At 40.8% G+C, this 21,630-nt stretch overlaps 3 protein-coding genes across 3 annotated transcripts in view; 1 reads left to right on the top strand and 2 right to left on the bottom strand.

Annotated features, from left to right (window-relative positions):
• Window positions 1-21,630, bottom strand: part of DUPD1 (dual specificity phosphatase and pro isomerase domain containing 1) — a 54,551-nt gene that overhangs the window by 16,816 nt on the left and 16,105 nt on the right. The gene's annotated exons all lie outside the window — the stretch shown is intronic.
• On the top strand, window positions 17,139-17,648 carry LOC102847312 (ubiquitin carboxyl-terminal hydrolase isozyme L1-like). The gene has a single exon (XM_006887505.1). It carries the CDS (start codon window positions 17,139-17,141, stop codon window positions 17,646-17,648), a length of 510 nt encoding a protein of 169 aa, XP_006887567.1.
• LOC102874431 (ribonuclease UK114-like) lies at window positions 18,653-18,930 on the bottom strand. The gene is made up of 2 exons (XM_006887557.1): window positions 18,867-18,930; window positions 18,653-18,777 (listed from the first exon to the last, which is right to left on the bottom strand). Exons 1-2 carry the CDS (start codon window positions 18,928-18,930, stop codon window positions 18,653-18,655), a joined length of 189 nt encoding a protein of 62 aa, XP_006887619.1.

Here is a 21,630-nt window from a genome sequence, read left to right as displayed (position 1 = left end):
ATTGTCCAATTGCCACAGTGCTTGTCAAAGTCAGTTCTGATTAATCTCCTTTGTCAGTGTGTCCTTTGCCATTCCCTATCACTCCTCCCTGAGAGAGACAATATTTTAGAATCCTTCAGTATTGTAACTCCAGGCTTACATTTGCTCTTCATTTCTTTTAGCTTGAGAAATAGTATGTTTTGCCCTTTTGGTTTTTTAATCCCAGCCCTTTACACTTTTCAGTATAACACTTTGCTTTGTCTTCTTAAGTTGCTCTTTGAAATCATCTGTTCAGGTTTCTTACTTTAGCACCTCTGTCCTTTGTTTTGACCTCTCTGTATTATAGGCAAGTGGTTAAAATCCATCAGATGCTCTGTGTGACAAAGATGGGCAGCTTCCTCTTGTGTGATTTACAGCCTCTGAAAATCTGCTGGAGGGTCAGCTATGAGCTAGTTCCAACTCAATGGTACACAACAACAACAACAATGTTCTAGTGCATGTTTCAGAGTCTCTTCTGACATCTATGTTGGTCTTTTCTTTCTTTTCTGCCTCTGTGATGACCTTTTGCTTTCTTCATGGCTGATGTCTTTGATACTACCCTACAATTCCTCTGGTGTTTGATCATTAGTGTTCAGTGCATTAAATCTTTCTTCTAATAGTTTTTTCAATCAAATGAGATTAAGTCGGGGTCCAACTGTTAGCAACCCTCCGTTGCGTTTCCAAGGTTGTACATCTTTACAAAGATTATAATTTTTCTTTCATGGAGTAGCTGGTGGATTAGAACTGATGATCTTTTAGTTAACAGACTAGCACAATATACATCACACGCTATTCTACCAGGGTTTCTTTTATGCTTACTAAAGCAAAGCAAAACACACACAAAGTCCACCAAAACTCAAACTCATTGCTGCTGAATCAGAATCAACTCATAATAAACTGACCTTCCATTGGGTTACTGAAGATGGTGGATATTATAAAACAACAAGGACAAATAAGACCTCAAACAAACCACCAGAAAATAAAAGTGTTAGTGAGGATATCAAGATATTGGAACCCTCAGCCATTGACTATGAGAATTTAAAATAATTCAGCTTCTGTGGAAAACATTTCAAAAGTTACTCACAAAGTTAAAGAATTAACATATGACTCAGCCATTCATTTTATTCCTAGGAATATACCCAAAAGACTTGAAAACAAAGTGCCAGATGATATACATCAATGTTTATTGCAGTATTATTCACAATAACCAATGGTAGAAATGATCTAAAGGCTCATAAGCTGATGAAAGGCCAAAAAAAACCAAAAATATGGTCTCTACAGACACGGAATATTTTTTGGCCATCAAAAGGAAATTCTGAATCATGCTAAGATCTTTTCATGCATAAACCTTGAAACATTATGTTTTCATAATGTTTTGTGACAAGTCAGTCACAAAAAAGGACAACTATTGTAACTATTGTATGATTCCCCCCCTTTTTATTGTAATGAAAGTTTACAGAGATTTTGGATTTCCATTCATTAATTGTTACACTCTTTCCTCCTTGCCCACACCTCCCACCTAGTTAGCTTTTGTCTTTGAAAAGTAAAAACCAAAACAAAACAACTCTCATTATTATACAATCCCCCCACCCCAGTCCACTCCACTATGCAGCTTTCATTCTGGACTCTTGTCATGACAATAACACCTAGTCATATATTCCTCCTAAACTGTTCTCTCCCTCATCTGTTTCAATGCTGTATACATTATTTATCCCCTCTTTGTTTTCCCCTAATTCTGATGTCAGACCCATTTTACAACAGTGGCACTATGCAGTATTTGTCCTTTGTGACTGAGATATTTTGTATAATAGTTCATGAGTTCCTTGTTTTTCAATGCAGCATAGTATTCCATTGTGTGAATATACCAAAGCTTCTCTAGCCATTCATTTGTTGATGAACACTTGGCTTGTTTCCAACTCTTTGCTATAGTGAACAAAGCCACAATTAATCATGGGTGTGCATAAATCTGTTTGGGTGGCAGTTTGGATTTCTTTAGCATATATTCCCATTAGTGGAATTGCTGGGTCAAATGGTATTTCTATCTCCAACTTTTTGAGAACATGCCATACTGCCTTCCATAGTGGTTGTGCCATTTTATACTCCCACCAGCAGTGAATAAGGATTCCAGTTTCTCTACAACCTTGTCAGCATTTGTTGTTTGCTATTCTTTTAAAGTTTGCAATTCTTACTGGGGTGAGATGATATCTCATAACTGTTTTGATTTGCATCTCTCTTAGAGATAGGAATCTGAATGTCTTCTTTGGTGAAGTGTCTCTTCATATGTTCATTTTTCAATTGGGTTGTTTATCTTATTGTGGTGCTTGAGTATTTTATAAATTTTAGATATAAGTCCCTTACCACATGTCATTATTAAATATTTCTTCCCCCAGTCTGTGTCTTCCCTTTTACCCTGTTGGAGAAGTTTTTGGATGTGCATAGGGATTTGATTCTTCTATTTTATCCTCTCCTGGTTGTAGGTTTTTCAGAATTCTTGGAAGAATTTTTTATTTTTATTTTGTGGATTAGGGCTTCTAGAGTTTTTTCAAGCTTTTCTCTAATGAAGTTTATAGTTCTTGGTATTAGTCCTAGGTCCTTGATCCACTTTGAGTTGGGTTTTGTATATGGAGTGAGGTGTGGGTCTTGCTTGAGTTTTCTACAGATAGTTTTCCATTTTCACCAACACAATTTCTTTAAAAGGCTGTTGTTTCCCCATTTAACTGATTTCATCTCCTTGTAAAAAGTCAGTTAGGTAGATGGGCTGATTTCTGGGTTCTCAATTCTATTCCGTTGATCTATGTGTTTGTCATTGTACCAGTACCATGCTGTCTTGACTACCACAACAGTGTAGTAGGATTTGAAATCAGGGAGTGAGATGCCTCCTATATTGGCCAGTATTTTATTCAGGATTTTTCAGATATGTTCTTAAGATATATTGGCTTATAGTTTTCTATTTTGGTGGTGTTCTTTCCTGGCTTTGGTATCAAGGATATGTTTGCTTCATAGAATGAGTCTGGGAGAATTCCATCTTTTTCTATTTTCTGAAATAGTTTATGTAGAATTGGTGACAGTTCCTCTCTGAATGTTTGATAAAATTCTGGTCCAGGGCTTTTTTTGGCTGGAAGTTGTTTTATTACCTTTTCAGTTTCTTCTTTTGTAATGAGTCTGTTCAGGTGTTCAATTTCACTTAGGGCCAGTTTAGATAGGTTGTAAATTTCTATGTATTTGTCCATTTCCTCTAGGTTTTCATACTTGTTTGAGTATAGTTTTTTATAATATTCCAGTGTTAGCCATTTTATTTTAGTTAGTTCTGTTGTGATGCTGCCTGTTTCATCTCTTATTCAGATTATTTGTGTTTTTTCGTTTGTTAGTTTTGCTAGTGGTTTGTTGATTTATTTATTTTTTTTTGGTGAGAAAAATGTATATTTAGAATTAGCCAGCTGGACTCAGTTTAGATGATCCCAATTTTGTTGGCAACATCCAAAGCATCATAGGAGCAAGTCGAACATAGGCCTTCTTCTCTCCATCAGGCCTAATCAAAGTGTTGCCCTTAGCTGCATCAATGTCATAGAGCTTGTTTACCACTTAATTTGGTGCTTGTTGGCCTTGACTTCCACAATGAACATATGTATGTTGTTATCTTCTATCTTCTTCATGGCTGACTCAGTGGTCAGGGGAAATTTGATGATGGCATAGTGCTCAAGCTTGTTTCTCCTGGGGGTGCTCTTCCGGGCATATTTGGGCTGCCTTTGGAGTCTCAGCGTCTTAGGCCGCTGAAAGGTGGGTGACATGCAGGACATGCAGATCTTCTTTTTTTTTTTTTTTGGCTGTGGATGCCCTTCAGGACTGCCTTCTTGGCCTTTAATGCCTTTGTTTTGGCTTCAGTTTTGGGAGGGGCAGGGGCTTCCTTCTTTGCTTTCGGTGCCATCTTCGTAGAAAGGTTGGTTTGTTGATTTTATTGACCTTTTCAAAAAACCAACTCCTAGTTTTGTTGATGGTTTCAATTGTTTTTTCAGGTTTCTATTTATTTCTGCTCTAATTTTTATAATTTCAGGGTTTTTTAGAGGGTTTCACGTTTTCTTGCTGTTCTTTTTCAATCTGTTGGAGATGTTGGGTTAAAGAGTCAATGTTCATTTTTTCTGGCCTTTTGATGCATTTGCTTATTGCTATAAATTGACCTCTGATTACTGCTTTGGCTGTTTCCCAGAGGTTTTGGTAAATGATGTTTTCATTGTCATTTGTTTCAAGAAAATTTTTAATGTCATCTTTTATTTCTTCTTGTACCCACTCATGGTCAAGCAAGGTGTTGTTCAGCTTCCAAATGTATGGGTGGGTTTTTTTTTCCTCCTTTATCCTCTTGTTATTGATTTCTAATTTTGTAGTATTGTCATCTGAGAAGATGCTTTACATTATTTCTATGTTTTCAAATTTATTGATGTTTGCCTTGTGGCACAAAATGTGATCTATTCTGGAGAAAGTTCCATGCACTCTGGAGAAGAAGGTGTACTGTGCTTTTTGGGGGATGCATTAGCCTATAAATATCTATAAGATTGAGTTAGTTTATTATATTGCTCCCTGCTCCCTGCTGAGGCATGCTACTCCCCACTGAGGCTCCCAAACTAATTATTTTAATAATATTTCTCACTCAAATTCCATCTGTCCTGCGTGCTTGGTTCACTCTGCACTCAGCTCCAACTATTATATTATTTCATTTCCATGAGTGGACTAGGTAAATTCATTTAGACAAAAAGTAGAACAGGGGCTGGGGGAGGAAGTAATGAAGAGTTTAATGTGTATAGAGTTTCTGTTTGGGATAACAAAAAAACCTAGTAATAGATAGTAATAATAATGGTTACACAATCTTGTGAGTTTACTTAACACCACTGAATTAAATATCCATACACTAAAGATGGTTTAAAAGGTAAGTAAGTTTTGGCGAGCTCTGGTGGCCTAGTGACAGGAAGCTGCACTGCAATCCCAGAGGTATGTGGTTCGAGTCCACCAGATGCTCTGCTGAAGAAGGAGGAACAATCTCCTCCTGTACCAGTCAGATCCAATTTGACAGTACACACATAAAAAAAAGAATAAATAAATAAATAAAAATTATCTTTAAAAAAAAGGTACGCAAGTTTCACGTTAAATTTTAGCATGATTAATTTGGAGGGACAGGTGCAGGAGAGCAGAGCTAGGTGGTTAGAAAAACCAGGAGGTATTTCTTCCTGGGAAGGACATATTAAGGGAGATTTTAGGAGAGGAAACTTTTAAATAGGTTGTGTTGCTTTTAGGTGTCACCAAGTTGAGTACGACTCATAGCAACTCTATGAACAACAGATCTGAACCCTGTCCTATCTTATGCCACTCTCACAATCTCTGACACACTCAAGCCCTTTGCCATAGTCATCATTTCAATCCACTTGGCCAAGTATCTTCTTCTATTTTGCCATCCCTCCACCTTCCCAAGCCTGATGTCCCTCTCTAAGGAATAACCTCTCCTAACAATATGTTGTTGTTGTTATGTGCCGTCGAGTTGCTTGCGACCCTATGTACAACAGCCCTAAACCCTGCTCTATCCTGTGCCAATATCACTGCCTCTGACACATCCATCCCGATTACCCCAGTCACTGAATCAATCCACCTCATAGAGGGTCTTCCCCTCCTGCACTGTCCCTCCACCCTCCCAAGCATGATTTCCCTCTCCAAGGACCTCTCCCTCCTTACAACATGTCCAAAGTATGTCAGACGAAGCCTCAGAATCCTTGCCTCCAAGGAGCAGCCTGATTTAACCCTCTTCAGGGTGAATCTGTTTGTTTTCTTGGCAGTCCAGGGTACGTACATTCAATACTCTTCTCTAGCACCACAGCTCAAAGGCATCAGTTCTCCTTCTATCCTTCTTAGTCATTGTCCAACTCTCTGATGCTTAGGTTGTTGTTATGTACAACCTAACAGTATACCCAAGATATATGAGATAAAGCCTCATTATCTTTGCCTCCAAGAAACACAATAGCTGTACCTTCTCCAAGATATAGCTGTTTGTTCTTTTGGCAGGCCATAGGGTATTCAGAACTCTTCTCTAACACCACAGCTCAAAGGCACGTCCTCCAGCTCTCAGATGCATAGCAAAGTGACTGAAAAGACCACCACCTGAACCAAGAAAACCGTAGTTCTCACTGATATTATTATTGTTGTTGTTGTTATTGTTATGTGCTGTTGAGTCACTTGCACCTCATAGCGACCCTATGTACAAGAGCCCTAAACCCTTCTCTATACTGTCCCAACCTCACTGTCTCTGACACACCTACTCCCATTACCCCAGTCACAGAATCTATCCACCTCATCTAAGGTCTTCCTCTCTTGCGCTGTCCCTTCACCCTCCCAAACATGATGTCCCTCTCCAAGGACTGGTCCCTCCTTGTAACATGCCCAAGGTATGTCAGATGAAGCTTCAGAATCCTTGTCTCCAAAGAGCATTCTGTTTTCATCCTCTCCAGAACAAACCTATTTGTTCTCCTAGCAGTCCATGGTATATTCAACACTCTTCTACAGCACCACAGCTCAAAGGCATCAATTCTCTTTCTGTCATCCCTATTCACTGTCCAGCTCTCTGACACATTGCATGCAATTGCAAAGATTATGCCCCGGATCAGGAGCATCTTAGTCTCCAGCCTGACGTCGTTGCTTTTCAGTACTCTGGAGAGATCCTTGAAAGCTGAGTTTCCCAAAGCAATTCATCTCTTGATTTCCTGGCTGCTGGTACCAAGAGTGTTCATTGTGGAACCAAGCAAACTAAAACTGTTAACTATATCAATCTCTTCACCATCCTTAATGATGCTTCCAGTTGGCCCAGTGGTGAGAATCTGTTGATTTTCTTGATGTTGAGCCTCAAACCATATTGAAGGCATCAGTCCTTGACCTTCTATAGCAAGTGCTTCATATCCTCCTCAGTTTCAGCAAGCAGGGTTGTGTTATCTGCATAATGCAGGTTGTTGATTAATCTTCCTCCAATCCTAATGCCACTTTCCTCCTCGTATAGCCCAGTGTCCCGGATGATCTGCTCTGCATATAGATTGAAAAGGTATGGAGACTGAATACATCCCTGGCTGACACCCTTCCTGATTTTTTTATTTTATTTTCTTATTTTGTGTGTGTGTGTGTGTGTGTGTGTGTGTGTGTGCCATCAAATCAGATCTGGCTGGTACAGGAGGAGATTGAGCCTCCTTCTCCAGCAGAACATCTGGTGGATTCAAACCGCACACCTCTGGGATTGCAGTGCAGCTTCTTGCCACTAGGCCACCAGAGCTCTTTATCCTTCCCAATTTTGAACCATGCAGTGTCTCCTTGTCCTGTTCTGATGATTGCCTCTAGATTCAAGTATATAGGTTTTTCATAAGGACAATAAAATTTTCTGGGATTCCCATTCTCCTCAATAATTTGGAGAGATCCCTGACTACAGACTTCCCCAGTTCAATACATCTCCTGACTGCGAGTACCAATTATATTGACTGTGGATCCAAGTAAGATGAAGTTGTTGACAGCCTCAATCCTTTCTCAGTCCATCATGATGTTGCCTATTTGTCTATTGGCTAAGATTTTTGTTTCTTCATGTTGAGATGCAATCCCTTTTAAAGGCTGCAAACCTATAGACTAGTGGTGGAGGAGGAAAGGAAGACAAAGGAAAGAACTCAACCTAAGATGTACCTACTACTGTCAAGTCGATTCAACTCAGCAATCCTTTGTTGGGTTTCTGGCCCAGTAAATCTTCACGGGAATATACTGCCCATATTTTTCCTTAAAGGGACTGGTGGCTTCAAACTGCTCAGCTTTTGGTTTACAGCTTGTATGTGATATACTACACCACCTCACCACATTCTCAAAACTGAATCATGGCTGACCTTTCATTGGGATTCTAATGCTGTAAATCACATGGGAGGAAATTGCCCATCTTTCTTCTGAGGAACTGATAGTGGATTTGAACTGCCAAAGAAACTCCATCTTTGGGATAAGAGTGTAACTCCCAGTGGACTACCTATGGGCTATGCCACAAGAGTTCCTACTATACTACTAGGACTCCCTAATCCAACATTTGAAGGCTGGAAATAATGAAGAGCTCTCAGGAAATATTTCCTGTTTTTATGTTACTATTAAGTCCCAATCTGCAGAACAGATTATCCGGGAGGCTGGGCTCTATGAGGAGAAATGTGGGGTCAAGATTGGTGGATGATTTATCAACAATCTGCGTTATGCCGATGACACAACCCTGCTTGCTGAAACTGAAGAGGACCTGAAGCGCCTGCTGCAGAGTGTCAAGGACTGCAGCCTACAATATGGATTGAGGCTCAATGTCAAGAAGACAAAGATTCTCACCACTGGACCAATTGGCAGCATCAGGATGGATGGTGAAGAGATTGAGATTGTACACAGCTTTAGTTTGCTTGGCTCCATAGTCAACAGTCTTGGCACCAGCAGCCAGGAAATTAAAAGGCACATTGCCATGGGAAAGTCTGCTGTTAGGGACCTCTCCAAAGTGCTGAAGAGCAATGGTGTCTCTTTGGAGACTAAGGTGCATCTGATACAGGCCATGGTCTTCGCAATCACCTGTTATGCATCAGAGAGTTGGACAATGACCAAGGAGGATAGAAGGAGAATTGATGCCTTTGAGCTGTAGTGCTGGAGAAGAGTACTGAGAATACCATGGACTGCTAGGAAAACAAACAGATTTGTCCTGAAAAGGGTTAAACCGGGTGGCTCCTTGGAGGCAAGGATTCTGAGGCTCCGTCTAACACACTTTGGACATGTTGTGAGGAGAGACCGGTCCTTGGAGAGGGACATCATGCTTGGGAGGGTGGAGGGATGGCGCAGGAGAGGAAGGCCTTCTATGAGGTGGATTGATTCAGTGATTGGGATAATCGGGATGGGAGTGTCGGAGACAGTGCGATTGGCACAGGACAGAGCAGAGTTTAGAGCTGTTGTACATAGGGTCGCTATGAGTCACAGGCAACTCGACAGCACATAACAACAACAACATTAAGTCCCAATACATTGAGTCCAACCCATAGCAACCCTGTGTGTAACAGAACTGACTCCTGCCCAATCCTGGACCCTCCTCACAATCTCCGCTGTGCTTCACCCTGTTGCTGGAAACACTATATTAGTGCATCTCAGCCCCTAAGCAATGAGTAGAATCTATTGTGCCAGACACTGTGGAGGCTTAAATTCTAATGGGAGAGAGAAGAATAGCAAAGAAACTGCAAATGAATAATCAGAGTCATTTCAAGTTGCAGTAAGGTCTATGAAGAAACTAAAACCATGTGATGTGATACAGAAGAATCGCAGTCCTACCTTAGTAAAGACGGCCAGGACTTTGTTGAGAGGTGGCATTTAAGCAGATTGAATGAGAAGGAGGTAGGAATTTGATCATCTAAGAGACGCCATGTAAGGAAATTCTTTGAGGATTAAGGAGAACTGTTGATAGTAGTTGAGGTACAGTGCTATGGATTGTTTTCATATGACTGTTCTCTCTTTGGTCTTGTAACTCCCATCAAATGATTGTATGTTGTAGGTTGTATATCATCAAGTCAGAACTGACCCTCCAGAGGGTTTTCAATTAATCGCATGGGAGGAGATTGTTCATGCTTCTGCAGAGCAGCTGGTGGATTCAAACAGCATGCCTTCAGTATTGCAACACAGCTTCTTACCATTAGGCCATCAGAGCTCCCTGCATGGGCAGGACTATGCAAATATCATCTTTCCTGAGCATGGAACCAGGCAAATAAAATACAAGGAACCCTAACAAGGGAATTACTCTGCCTTTCCAGCCCTCAAGGGCTTAAAATAAGCCATCTCAGAGATGGACTTCATTGCAGCCAAAATAGAAAATTTAGAAGCTTTAGAAGTGAAGCACATCCTTTGTACCTAGGAATCCTGCATTGAGAACCTCCTAGTCTCAGAAAAAGAGAGAGAATTGCAGCAGAGGCAATAAAACCAGACACTGGCAGTAGATGGCATAATGGCTTTCCCAGTCTAGGAAGCAAGAAAACAAATTCTTACAGGAAGGTGGCTTGCAGGAGGTGAGGGGTGGGAGTTAAAGTGTCTGTGGTCACTTGGCAGAGCTAAGACTACTGACCCAGAGCTAGAAAGTTGAATGCTTTCAGGCCAAGGTTTTGTGGTGGACTGGGATACCCCTGGGCACTTATTGGTAGAGCTAAAGAGATTTGTAATACTTCAGGCAGAGCAGAGGCAGGGTTAGCCCCATAGGCCTGAGAGGTCAAGGACTGAAAGGTCAAGGGCCAAGGAGAGGCCTCCCTGATCCAATCTACAGTTTAAGAACGTATCTTCTACATCACAAAGACCAGTTCTACTGCTCAGAGAAGAGGTAACAAAGGGGGTAAAAGTGGAAATGTTCTCCAGCTAAGTGCTAGTTTCAAGGCCACTGGTAAAAGGACATAGACAAAGCTGACCCTACTGTTGTTATTTACTGTTGAGTTGGAAATGACTCATAACTAACCTTCCAGTGTGTTTTCAGAGGCAGTAAATCTTAGCATGGGAAGAAATTGCCCATCTTTCTCCCAAAGAGCAATAACTGGCGGATTCAAGCCGTGTGCCTTTGGTTTGGTATGCAACTCCTTACTACTATGCTACCAGAACTCTCTTAGGACATAGACAGAGATGCCCCCTACTGTTGTTAGGTGCCGTTGAGTCAAATATGACTCTTAGGAACCCTGCTAAACAGCTGACTTGAATTGACCTATCTGTGCCATCCTTGGGGTGGGGAGACCCCAAACCCAACCAACCCATTACTATCAAGTTGATTTCAGTTCATTGTAAACCTGTAGGGCACAGTAGAACTGTTCTGTAGGGTTTTCCAAGGCTCTGGTCCAGAAAGGGTTGCTCTCCTAACTCAAATATGGTACTTCTCTGTCCACTAGTGGTTCTGAGGTAGAAAGATTGGCAGTCTCCTGTGCAGTTTACAGCCTTGAAAACCCACTAGAGAGTCAGCGGTGCTTGGTTCCGACTCAACGACAATGAGTTTAAGTTTTATATTTTGAATCCTTACAGAAGCAGACTGCCACATCTTCCTCCCTCGGAGTAGCTGATGGATTCAAATTGCCAACTTTCGGGTTTACAGCCAAGAATATAAACATTGCACAATCAGTGCACCTTCCCTATTCTGAAAGAACTCGTGTATCAGAAATTCATGCTGTGGACCCACAATCAAAGCTCTTCTGTCTTTCTCTGGTTTCCTGAAACTTTTTGTTTTACAAGAAGAACTGTAATGGATCCATATTTGGCAAAGAGAAACCTGAATAGGCATTGAGCATTTATGAACATCTGAAAACAGCCCATTGGAACTGAGGTCTGGGTGGTGAGGCATTCCAGCAAACTACCCCAACCCCACCTCTGCTGGTGTTTGGTGCTGTCATCCTGACTATGGACATTCTGCTTTAATTTTTCTGCAGAAAGGTCTGTTTTTCATTTTCCCTTTTGTCCCAAAGTATATATACAACAAACATTATGCTTCTGAGACAGAGATCTGCACTCAATTAAAGCCTCCACTAGTACAGACCATGTCACTAAGCAGCAGTCAGGCTCACTTTGAGGTGGAGCTCAGTGCAAAAATGAAAATTAACTGTCCTTGACAGGAAGTTCCTTCCCTCTGTAAAGAATGTTCTCTCAGGGCTCAGCAACTGGATTTCAGTATCACAAAATGGCAGTTTGGATAAATAACAATTTGCACTTTGCTGCTTTGGGGATTGATTATTAGGGCAGATGAATAACAAAATCCATTGTATGATGCCACCATGCTCCTCCCATGAGTCGGCCCTTGCCTCTGGTGAGCCAGGAGAAAGGGACACATGAGGGCATCTGTAGTGCAAGGAATTGTAGTGCAAGGTACTATACAGCCCTTCTATTCATGTTCTTGTAACTTCTACAAAATGACTGGGGGGAGGGGGAATTATGCAAATAGAGTTCTTGTGGACCACCAATGGAATTAGACAGCATCTTAATGCAAATAAAGTACATGAAACTCTTGTTGGTAATAGGTCAATTTTGCCATGCCATTAGGTTTCAAAAGAGCTAGGATCAGAGTGTGACTTCAGATACAAGTTTCTTATGCTGAGAACTTTCAAGACTCAACAGACAGCAGAGCTATAAAACTGGAGACAGCACAAACAGAGGTGGAAACGAGCACAGCAGAATTGAATGGCAAAGAATTTGCAGGAGCAGATCCAGGAGACCAGCATGAGACCCTGTAATGGGCTTCCTAGATCCTTTGCTCTAGGTAAGTGGCAAGGGCAGACTCATGTTTGGAAGAGTGAAGGGACGGTGCAAGAGGAAGATCCTTGATGAGATGGACCGATTCTGTGAGTGGAGTGGTGGGAATGAATGTGTCTGAGACGGCGAGATTGGCACAGGATAGAACGGTGTTTAGGGCTCTTGTACATAGGGTTGCTATGAGTCGCAAGTGACTCGATGGCACAGAACAACAAAAACAACAACAGCAACATGCCTAATGTATGTGAGACAAAGTTGATCATCTTTGCCTCCAAGGAGCACTCTGGCTGAACCTTCCCTAAAACGTACCTGCTTATTCTTTTGGCAATCCAGGGAATATTCAGTGCTCTTCTCTAACACCACAGTTCAAAGGCATCAGTTTTTCTTGGTGGTGCTAAAGAGCTCTTATCTAACACTTGGTTGAGTGGTAATGAGGACAGGTCTGAACAGTGGCTCAGCCAAAGTGTGACAGTTAGTGATGATGCTGAGAGCTGTGGTCTCTAGGCTGAGGCCCAGACAGAGCAAGACCTCGGCCAAGAACCAGGGCCTATTGCAGCAGCCAAAAAAAAAGAAAAAGTGAGAGAGAGAGAGAGAGAGAAGGAAAGAAAGAAAAGAAAGCAAGAAAGCAAGCTGTTTTTATTAAAGAACTGTGTCCTGAGTTGTTCCTATTAGTTTTGAGTTATAACCTGTTACTTCCCAAACAAATCCGATACTCATGAGTGTGGTATGTGAATTCTGTATGGTCATTGCAATGAATTATCAAACCCTGTGGAGTAAATTATTGTGAGAGGAATGGCTGTTGGAAAGATTAGTGCAACAATACAGTGAACTAACTACTCAATATGATTCTTACAGTCTTTGTTTTTGTGACTTCCACACAATGATTTGCTGTTACTATGCAAATAAAGTGCTTGTTGTCCATCAAGGAAACTGGACAGCTTGCTTCTAATGTGGATAAGGTGTCTGGGACTTGTGATCGTTAAGCTTATGTGTCAATGTGGAGAGCCCATGACTGTCAGTAGTGTGGTAGTTGAATAATGAGGTTATTTGGCAGCAATTAATGATATAGTAATGATATAGTTGTCCTCCGATTTGTAATCTGTTGTAATTATCTTCTGTTTTGTGATGTGTTATAAATTTTAGCCTATAAGCCTATAGTATGTGTATATATATATATATAATCAATGCCTTAGAATTGTGGAGCTCAAGAAGAGTCTTGACCATAACATAGGATAACAAGAAAACAGACAGGTCTGTCTTGGAGAGGGTGAAACCAAGTTTCTCCTTGGAGGCTAGGATTTTAAAGCTCTGTCTCCCATACTTTGGGCACATGACCAGGAGAGACTAGTCCTTGGAGAAGGACATCATGCTTAGAAGGGTGGAGGGACAGCACAGGAGAGGAAGACCCCAGACAAGATGGATTGATACAGTGACTGGGGCAATGGGTTTGGTGTGTCGGAATTAGTGAGACTGGCTCAGGATAGGGCAAGTTTCAGAGCTGCTGTACATAGGGTCATTATGGGTCACAGGTAATAAAGCCTATCATAATGGTTCCATGTGGGAGTGAGTTATCCTTTATGTTAATGAAGCAGGATTAGGGTGAGATATGTCTCAAATCACCACTTTGCTAGAGGATGTGACTCAAGTACCCACTCTTTCTGCCCTTATTCAGGTCTTGCCCTTGCTCCACCTTGCTCAAGTGAGTAAGGAGTGTTTCCTGCATCCAACATACGGGAATGCTCCAGCAAAGCTTTTTCCTTGCTCTGAATCCTGCTTCTGGCTCATTATAATAAAATTGAACCAGTAGCCTACTGTCTGATCTCATTCACAGATTCCATGGCTGTGTGAATCAGCAGCCTGTTGTCTGATCCGCGGCTTTGGGTTCACCAATCTGTGCAGCTACATAGGTAAAACGAAGCCTCTAGGTTGACTTCTGACCCACAGGTTTGGAACTTGTCAGCCTCCATAACTGTATGAACCTTTTCCTTGATGGCTCATGAGTTCTGTGAGGGATTGTAGCAAATTAAGGAACCCTAAAATGGAAAGGAGAGAACTGAAGGGAGGAAATATTATTGATGTTATAGATAATGGAGCGTTGCAGTAGTTAGCAAAAGTTGGAATTTGAGATATATTTAACCTCAGCTATATAGGAACCAATTTTGTACTGATATTTCTAAAAGAAATTATCCATTCAACAGGAAAATGGAGAAATGTCAAAAGGGTTAAAAAAGGAAGGTATATTTCTGCCTCCTAGAAATCAGTTTTTGGGTTGGTACTAATGGTGATTTTCTTTCCTTTGGGAAGGTCCAACACCACACCATTTCTACAACATCAGACTTGGTAGGTGTCTGAGGACTACCAGAGACTTTTCTGGCTACCTGGTAAGTAACATCCTTACATAATACTCTGAAGACTTACTCTTAAACTTGATCTAGTAGGAGCCGAACTGAGGACTTGGAATAGTGTACACAAGGAAAAATGGGAATCTGCAAATAAAAAGTAGACTTAAGAATTTACTGCTAGTCTTGGGTTGTTTGATAAAAATCCTAGATTTAACTAATTGTTTATTTTACAAATAATATCATCAAATTCCAACAAATTAATGTAATACTAGAAGCACTTTTCTATGCCAAGGAATTTATAAAACCTGACCTGGAACATATTCATATTCTGATTTATTCCCAAGAAAGGTGATCCAACTGAATACAGAAATTACTGAACAATATTAGACACAAGTAAATCTTTGCTAAGGATAATTTAAAACTAGTTGGGACTGTACATCTCCAGGGAACTGCTAGAAACTGAAGTCTGATTCAGAGAAGGATATGGCCTGAGAGATAGCATTACCAATGTTAGATAGATCATACCAGAAAGCAAAAACATATATTCTTGTGTTCAACTGCCTATGCAAAGTCATTTGACTCTGTGCATCTTAACAATTTATTAATGATGTTGCAAAGAATGCAAATTTATAAACATTTAAGTGTGTTCATGCAGAACCTATACATACACTAAGAAGTAGTCATTTCAGAAAGAACAAGGGAATCTTGCATGGTTTAAAAATCAGAAAGGTATGTCTCATGATTATATCCTTTTGCTATACCTATTCAATCTGCTGAGCAAATAGTCTGAGAAACTGGTGTTTATGAAGAATGTAGTATCAGGATTGAAGGAGGATTCAGTAGCAACCTGCAATATGCAACTTACACAGCTTTACTTGTAGAATATGAAAAGGCTTGAAGCACTTACTGATGAAGACTAAAGATTATAATAGTCTTCAATATGAATGACAAGATCTCAAAATAAAACAAAAATCTTAACCCTTGGGTCATTAAACAATATCGTGATTAATAGAGGCTATCAAGGATTTCATTTTACTTAGATATACAATCAACACCCATGGAAGCAGAAGTAAAAAAAAAAATTAAACAATGTATTGCATTGGGAAGATCTGCTACAAAGGATCTCTTTAAAGAGCAAGGATGTCATTTTAGGACAAAGGTACACCTAATTCAAACCATGGTATTTTTAATCGCCTTATATGTATGTAAAAGTTGGATAATAGATAAGGAAGACTGAAGAAGAATTGATGCTTGTGAATTGTGTTGCAGACAAAGAATACTGGCACTAAAAGAATGAACTAATTTGTTTTGGAAGAAGTGATGATCATTGAAGGGTGGGGGTGGGAAGACTTCACCTCAGGTACTTTGGATATGTTATTAGGAGAGATCAAATCCTGGAGAAAAACGTCATGCTTGGGAAAGGAGAGGGCCAGCAAAAAAGAGGAAGATGCTCAACGAGATGGATTACACAGTGTTCGCAACAATGGACATAAGGCAGATATTATCAATCAGACCAGTGCAGGATCACAGTTCCGCTCTGTCCTGCGTAGGATCACTGTGAGTCAGATCCAACTTGGCAGTGTCTAATGACAACAGCAACAATTACAGAATAACAGCCTAGAGTGGAAAATATACCCACTCCTACAATTTCTACCCCCATCGTGATGGGAAAGGTAGAGGGTCAGAGAAGAGGAACCTCAACAAGAAAAATTGGCAGAGTGACTGCAGCAGTGGCTTTAAGCCCCGTGGAGATTTCATTCTGTTTTGTTGAGAGTTACTATGAGTTGAATATGTACCTAACTATAAAAACAGCTCCTAACTATGACAACAATGATGTTCTATGGTTATAAGAAACACTAAAGATGAACGACTTTGCTATATTTCTTTTATGCCCTGCCCTTGGAATTTTTTCTTTTTTTTTAACTCATACATGGGTTTATTGGCAAAGCCCTCCATTGCCTCCTGGGTTATTTGGAAGCAACTCCCAAACTATTTAATCTTCAAATATTTCAATTTGTATTTCTACTAACAATAAATACTCAGTTTTAAACATGACTAAATCATCATTATTATTACTCCAACAATTTCTTCATTATATGTATAATATTTTAAGATGCATTTGATACTTGTTGCTAAGTTACCTTCCAGGAAAGTTAATCAAATTTATATTTCAATTTTTATTCTTTGTTAATTTCACAGCCCCCACCCCAAAATAGCTCTTTTGCAGTCAGAAATCAATCGAACATGCAACCAAGATGCATTAATAATAATAGGTGGCAGGAATGCAAAAGTTAGGAACCAGGAAGAAGGATCAGTAGTTGGAAAACATGGACTTGATGACTGAAATGAGGCTAAGATAGAATGATAGAATTCTGCACAATCAATGATTTATTGATTGCAAATACCTTTTATAAGAAACATAAATGCAGACTGTTTTTCGTCTTCTAGCGCTTGAGTCTCTTCCTGATCTTCGTGAAGATGCAGCTCAAACCGATGGAGATCAACCCGGAGATGCTGAACAAACACGAGAATTTCAGGAAAAAGCAGATTGAAGAACTGAAGGGACAAGAAGTCAGTCCCAGAATGTACTTCATGAAGCAGACTATTGGGAACTCCTGTGGGACCGTTGGACTGATACATGCAGTGGCCAATAATCAGGACAAACTGCAGTTTGACAATGGATCTGTCCTGAAGCAGTTTCTTTCTGAAACGGAGAAGCTGTCTCCTGATGACAGAGCAAAACGCTTTGAAAAGAATGAGGCCATCCAGGCAGCTCACGACGCTGTGGCGCAGGAAGGTCAGTGTCGGGTAGACGACAAAGTGAACTTTCATTTTATTCTGTTTAACAACGTGGATGGCCACCTCTACGAACTCAATGGACGAATGCCTTTCCCCTTGAACCATGGCACCAGTTCAGAGGACTCCCTGCTGCAGGATGCTGCCAAGGTGTGCAGAGAATTCACTGAGCGTGAGCAGGGGGAGGTCCGCTTCTCGGCCGTTGCCCTGTGCAAGGCAGCCTAATGTGCTGTGAGGAACTTGCCTTTCCCCTCTTTTCCTTTAACGTGAAGACAAGTACCTACCAATGTGGTCTAAAATGCTTCTGTACTTGTGAAACAAAGCTGTTTTTCAGTTCTGCAGAAATGCTCATATCCTCAGCCATATCCAAGCACTAGCAGAGCTCTACTGTGGAGTCAGGCAGGGTTTCTTGTAAGCTTCAGATGGCAAAGCATTTCCTTAGATCCGCTCTTGTATGTCTTGTTACCTTAATATTTAATGCTTTAAATGGCTACTCTGGTTTATGTCTGTAAGTTAAGGCCTTGGATGTGGTTTGTCGTTAAAAGGAATTAAACTTTACTGCTCATAAAGAGAAAAAAAAAAAGAAAGATAAATGCAGGCTGTACACATGAATTTCACCTGAATCAATCTGAATCAGATTGATTACATCTGTGGAAGAAATTGTTGGAGAAGTTCAATATCAGCAGTTGAAAACTAGGCTAGATGCTGATTGCAGAGCAGACCATCAACTACTCATATGAAAGTTCAATTTTTTTTTACATTGATTAATTCTTTTATTATTATTATTATTAAATTTTATTAGTTTTAATGAACATTTACAGAGATTTTGGGTTTTCATTCATTCATTGTTGCACTGTTTTCTCCACCCTCCTCCCCAATTCGTTTTTCTTTCCCCCCATGTCCATTTTAATTGTCGAATTGCCACAGTGCTTGTCAAAGCCAGTTCTGATTAATCTCCTTTGTCAGTGTGTCCCTTGGCATTCCCTATCACTCCTCCGTGAGAGAGACTTCACCCTGATTCATAAGGAAAAGGGGATGGCGTATTCTCTTAGCTACTTCCTGCTGAAAAGGGACGCTGTGGGTTTCAGGGTGAAGGTCTTCTCTCACTACTCTAAAGCACCCCTTTGACAGTAGGAAACACATAGACTATTATGGAGATTGATTTTGGAGTTTAGATGCACTGTTATCAGTTGTGTTTAGCCGTACATGTTCATATCCTTGAAGATGTATCATGGAAGTGTTGCAGCTTGTTTAGTTTCTTCTACTACCCCTCCTGGAACAAGCTGTCCAGTTGCAGGGTTCAAACCTACTTGTCCCGAAATGTAAACAGTCCTGTCGCCCAGCACAGCTTGACACGGTAAGTGAATTCGTGATTTCTGCAGCCCAGGTGCCAGTGATGCCTCGACCAAGGGCAGCCACAGGACACATCTTTGAATGCTAATCTGTAAGGACCAATGGCCCCCGGGGCTTTCACGGTGCTGATCACCTTTTTGACCAAGGACGCCATGGCGAATCCTCTTGCTCACCGATCTTTGGAAAGTCAAAAGCTCTTCTCGTTCACGGTGCACTGACTCAAATTAAAGCAAAGAAGGTAAAAAAAAAAAAAAAAGCAAAAAAGGTCAAATCAAATCCACAGGAATAAAAAAATTGATCTTGAGTCATTTGTCCCTGAACTTAAAAACCAACTCGGGAACAAGTTTGAGGCCTTGAACACTAATGAATGAAGAGCAGATGAGCTGTGGTAGGATATCAAGAACATCATCCATAAAGAATGCAAAAGGTCATTACAAAAACAGAGGAAGAAGACCAAAGTGGATGCCAGAAGAGACTCTTAATATTGCACGAGAGCTCCAAAAAGACAAAGCAAAGGGAAGAAGTTAAGGAGTTGAATGGAAGACTTCAAAGGGCAGCCCGAAAAGACAAGGCAAAGTATTATAATGAAATGTGCAAGGAGTTGGAGTAGGTAACACTCCAAGGGCTCAATTCATTCAGCATTTCTTAAGCTGAAGGAATAAAAAAACAAATTCAAGCCATGAATTGCAATACTTAAGGATGCTATAGGCAGAATATTGAATAATATCACTAATGCCACCAATAATAGCAAGCAAAATCCTGCTGAAGATTATCCAAAAATGACTGGAACAGTACATTAACAGAGAACTACCAGAAATAAAAGCTGAGTTTAGAAGAGGTCATGGGACTAGAGACATTATCACCAATGTCAAATGTATCTTGGCAGAAAGCAGAGTACCAGAAGAATGTCTACCTGTGCTTCATTGATTATGAAAAGGCATTTGTGCGGATTACAACAAATTGTGGGTAACTTTGAAGAGAATGGGAATCCCACAACACTTGATTGTGCTCATGCAAAACTTCTATTAGGAAGCAGTCCTCAGAACAGAGCAAGGAAACACTACATGGTTCAGGAAAGGAGTGGGTCAGGGATGCATCCTGTCTCCATATCTTTTCAATGTATATGCAGAACAGATCATTCGGGAGGATGGGCTTTATGAAGAGGAATGTGGCATCAGAATTGGAGGAAGACTCATCAACAACCCTATGTTATGCAGATGACACAGCCTTGCTTGCTGAAACTGAGGAGGACCTGAAGCACTTGCTGCAGAAAGTCAAGGACTGTAGTCTTCAATATGAATTGAAGCTGAACATCAAGAAAACAAAGATTCTTATGACTGGGCCAACTGGCAGCTCAATGATAGATGGAGAAGAGATTGAGATTATCAACAATTAATTAAAACTTACATTAAAACATCCAAACTCTTGGCACCAGCAGTTAGGAAATCAAAATATGAATTGCTTCGGGAAAATCTGCTGTGAGGGACCTTGCCAGAGCACTGAGAAACAATGATGCCAGTCTAGAGGCTAAGATGCACCTGATACAAGCCAAAGTCTTCATAATTATTTTCTATGCATCAGAGTTGAACAGTGATTAAAGATGACAGATGAAGGATCGGTGTTTTTAAATTATGATGCTGGAGAAGAGTCTTGAACATACCATAGACTGCCAAGAAATTAAATAGATCTGTCTTGGAGAGGGTGAAACCAAGTTTCTCCTTGGCAGCTAGGATTTCGAAGCTCCATCTCAAACACTTTGGGCACATGGCCAGGAGGCACCGGTCCTTGGAAAAGAACATTATGCCTCTAAGGGTGGAGGAACAGCACAGGAGAGGAAGACCCTGCATGAGATGGATTGACGCAGTAACTGGGGTAATGGGAGTAGGTGTATTGTAGACAATGAGACTGGCTTAGCACAGGGCAGGCTACAGAGCTGTTGTACACCGGGTCGCTATGAGTCAGTCACAGGCGACTCTACGGCACATAACAACAAATAATAAGCAATATTTTCCTCGAGCATTTGTAGTCTTAATGCAATTTGCTGTTGAAGAATATTGTCACTGTCCTATGAAGAAGAGTGTCAGAGTCCCACTTTGGGCCCAATTTTTTTAAGCCTTTTCTTTTCCAGTGAAACTAAGCCTACCTTGAGTTCTGACTACAGAGCGGGAGGAAGCTGCTTCCTTTTTGCATGACTCCATTTCTTTAGATACCCTCCCTCTTGTCTTCTTTCTCTGGGCTGACCCCACTTACCTCCAACTCTTCCCAAGAAGCTTGGTACAACCCCTCACCTTGAATAGTGACAAAGAGTAGCCCTATGAAGGCCATTGCTTTGCCATCATGTATCCATGACATTTCATTTTAAGATCCCAAGACTTCCTCTTGATTCTCATACTAAATGTTTGAAAGTCTATTTTCCCTACAGGGTATGCTCTTGTACAGAGGAGGAGGGACAAGCCCTGACTTTATCATAATTATGTCCAAAGCCACTACCATTTTCCTTAAGGAAAATTAGCCGCTTCCATGTTCCCAGGATTTTGCATGAGGCATTAAAGAAAGGTCACTAAAGACCTGAGCAGTTTTCTACAACCTTGTCTGCTGACAATCTGGCTGAACTCCTGCACCTCACCACAGACTCCTGTTTACTGATGATCTGTAGGATCTATCTAGCACCTTATTCTTCTGAGGTGTGCGATGCTGTGTAGTCACATGCAGGCACCTCCCTGGAGACAAGGATTCTGAAACTTCATCTGACATACTGAACATGTTCATAGGAGGGACCAGTCCTTGGAGAGGGACATCATGCTTGGGAGAGTAAAGGGACAGCGCAGGAGAGGAAGACCCTCAATGAGGAGGA

This window comes from Elephantulus edwardii, unplaced genomic scaffold, assembly GCF_000299155.1.
Source record: "Elephantulus edwardii isolate Elephantulus edwardi_28Jun2011 unplaced genomic scaffold, EleEdw1.0 scaffold00058, whole genome shotgun sequence".
NCBI classification, from domain to species: Eukaryota; Metazoa; Chordata; class Mammalia; order Macroscelidea; family Macroscelididae; genus Elephantulus; species Elephantulus edwardii.
The sequence above is the reverse complement of the archived record's forward strand: the minus strand, read 5'-3'. Positions and strand labels throughout refer to the sequence as shown.

Bases quoted from the DNA above. Each gene is read 5' to 3' on its own strand.
- LOC102847312 (XM_006887505.1), top strand. From the start codon at position 17,139: ATGCTGAACAAACACGAGAATTTCAGGAAAAAGCAGATTGAAGAACTG.
- LOC102874431 (XM_006887557.1), bottom strand. From the start codon at position 18,930: ATGGCGTCCTTGGTCAAAAAGGTGATCAGCACCGTGAAAGCCCCGGGG. The intron at 18,778-18,866 runs GATTAGCATTCA...TTCACTTACCGT, and splicing joins GGGGGCCATTGGTCCTTACA to GTCAAGCTGTGCTGGGCGAC.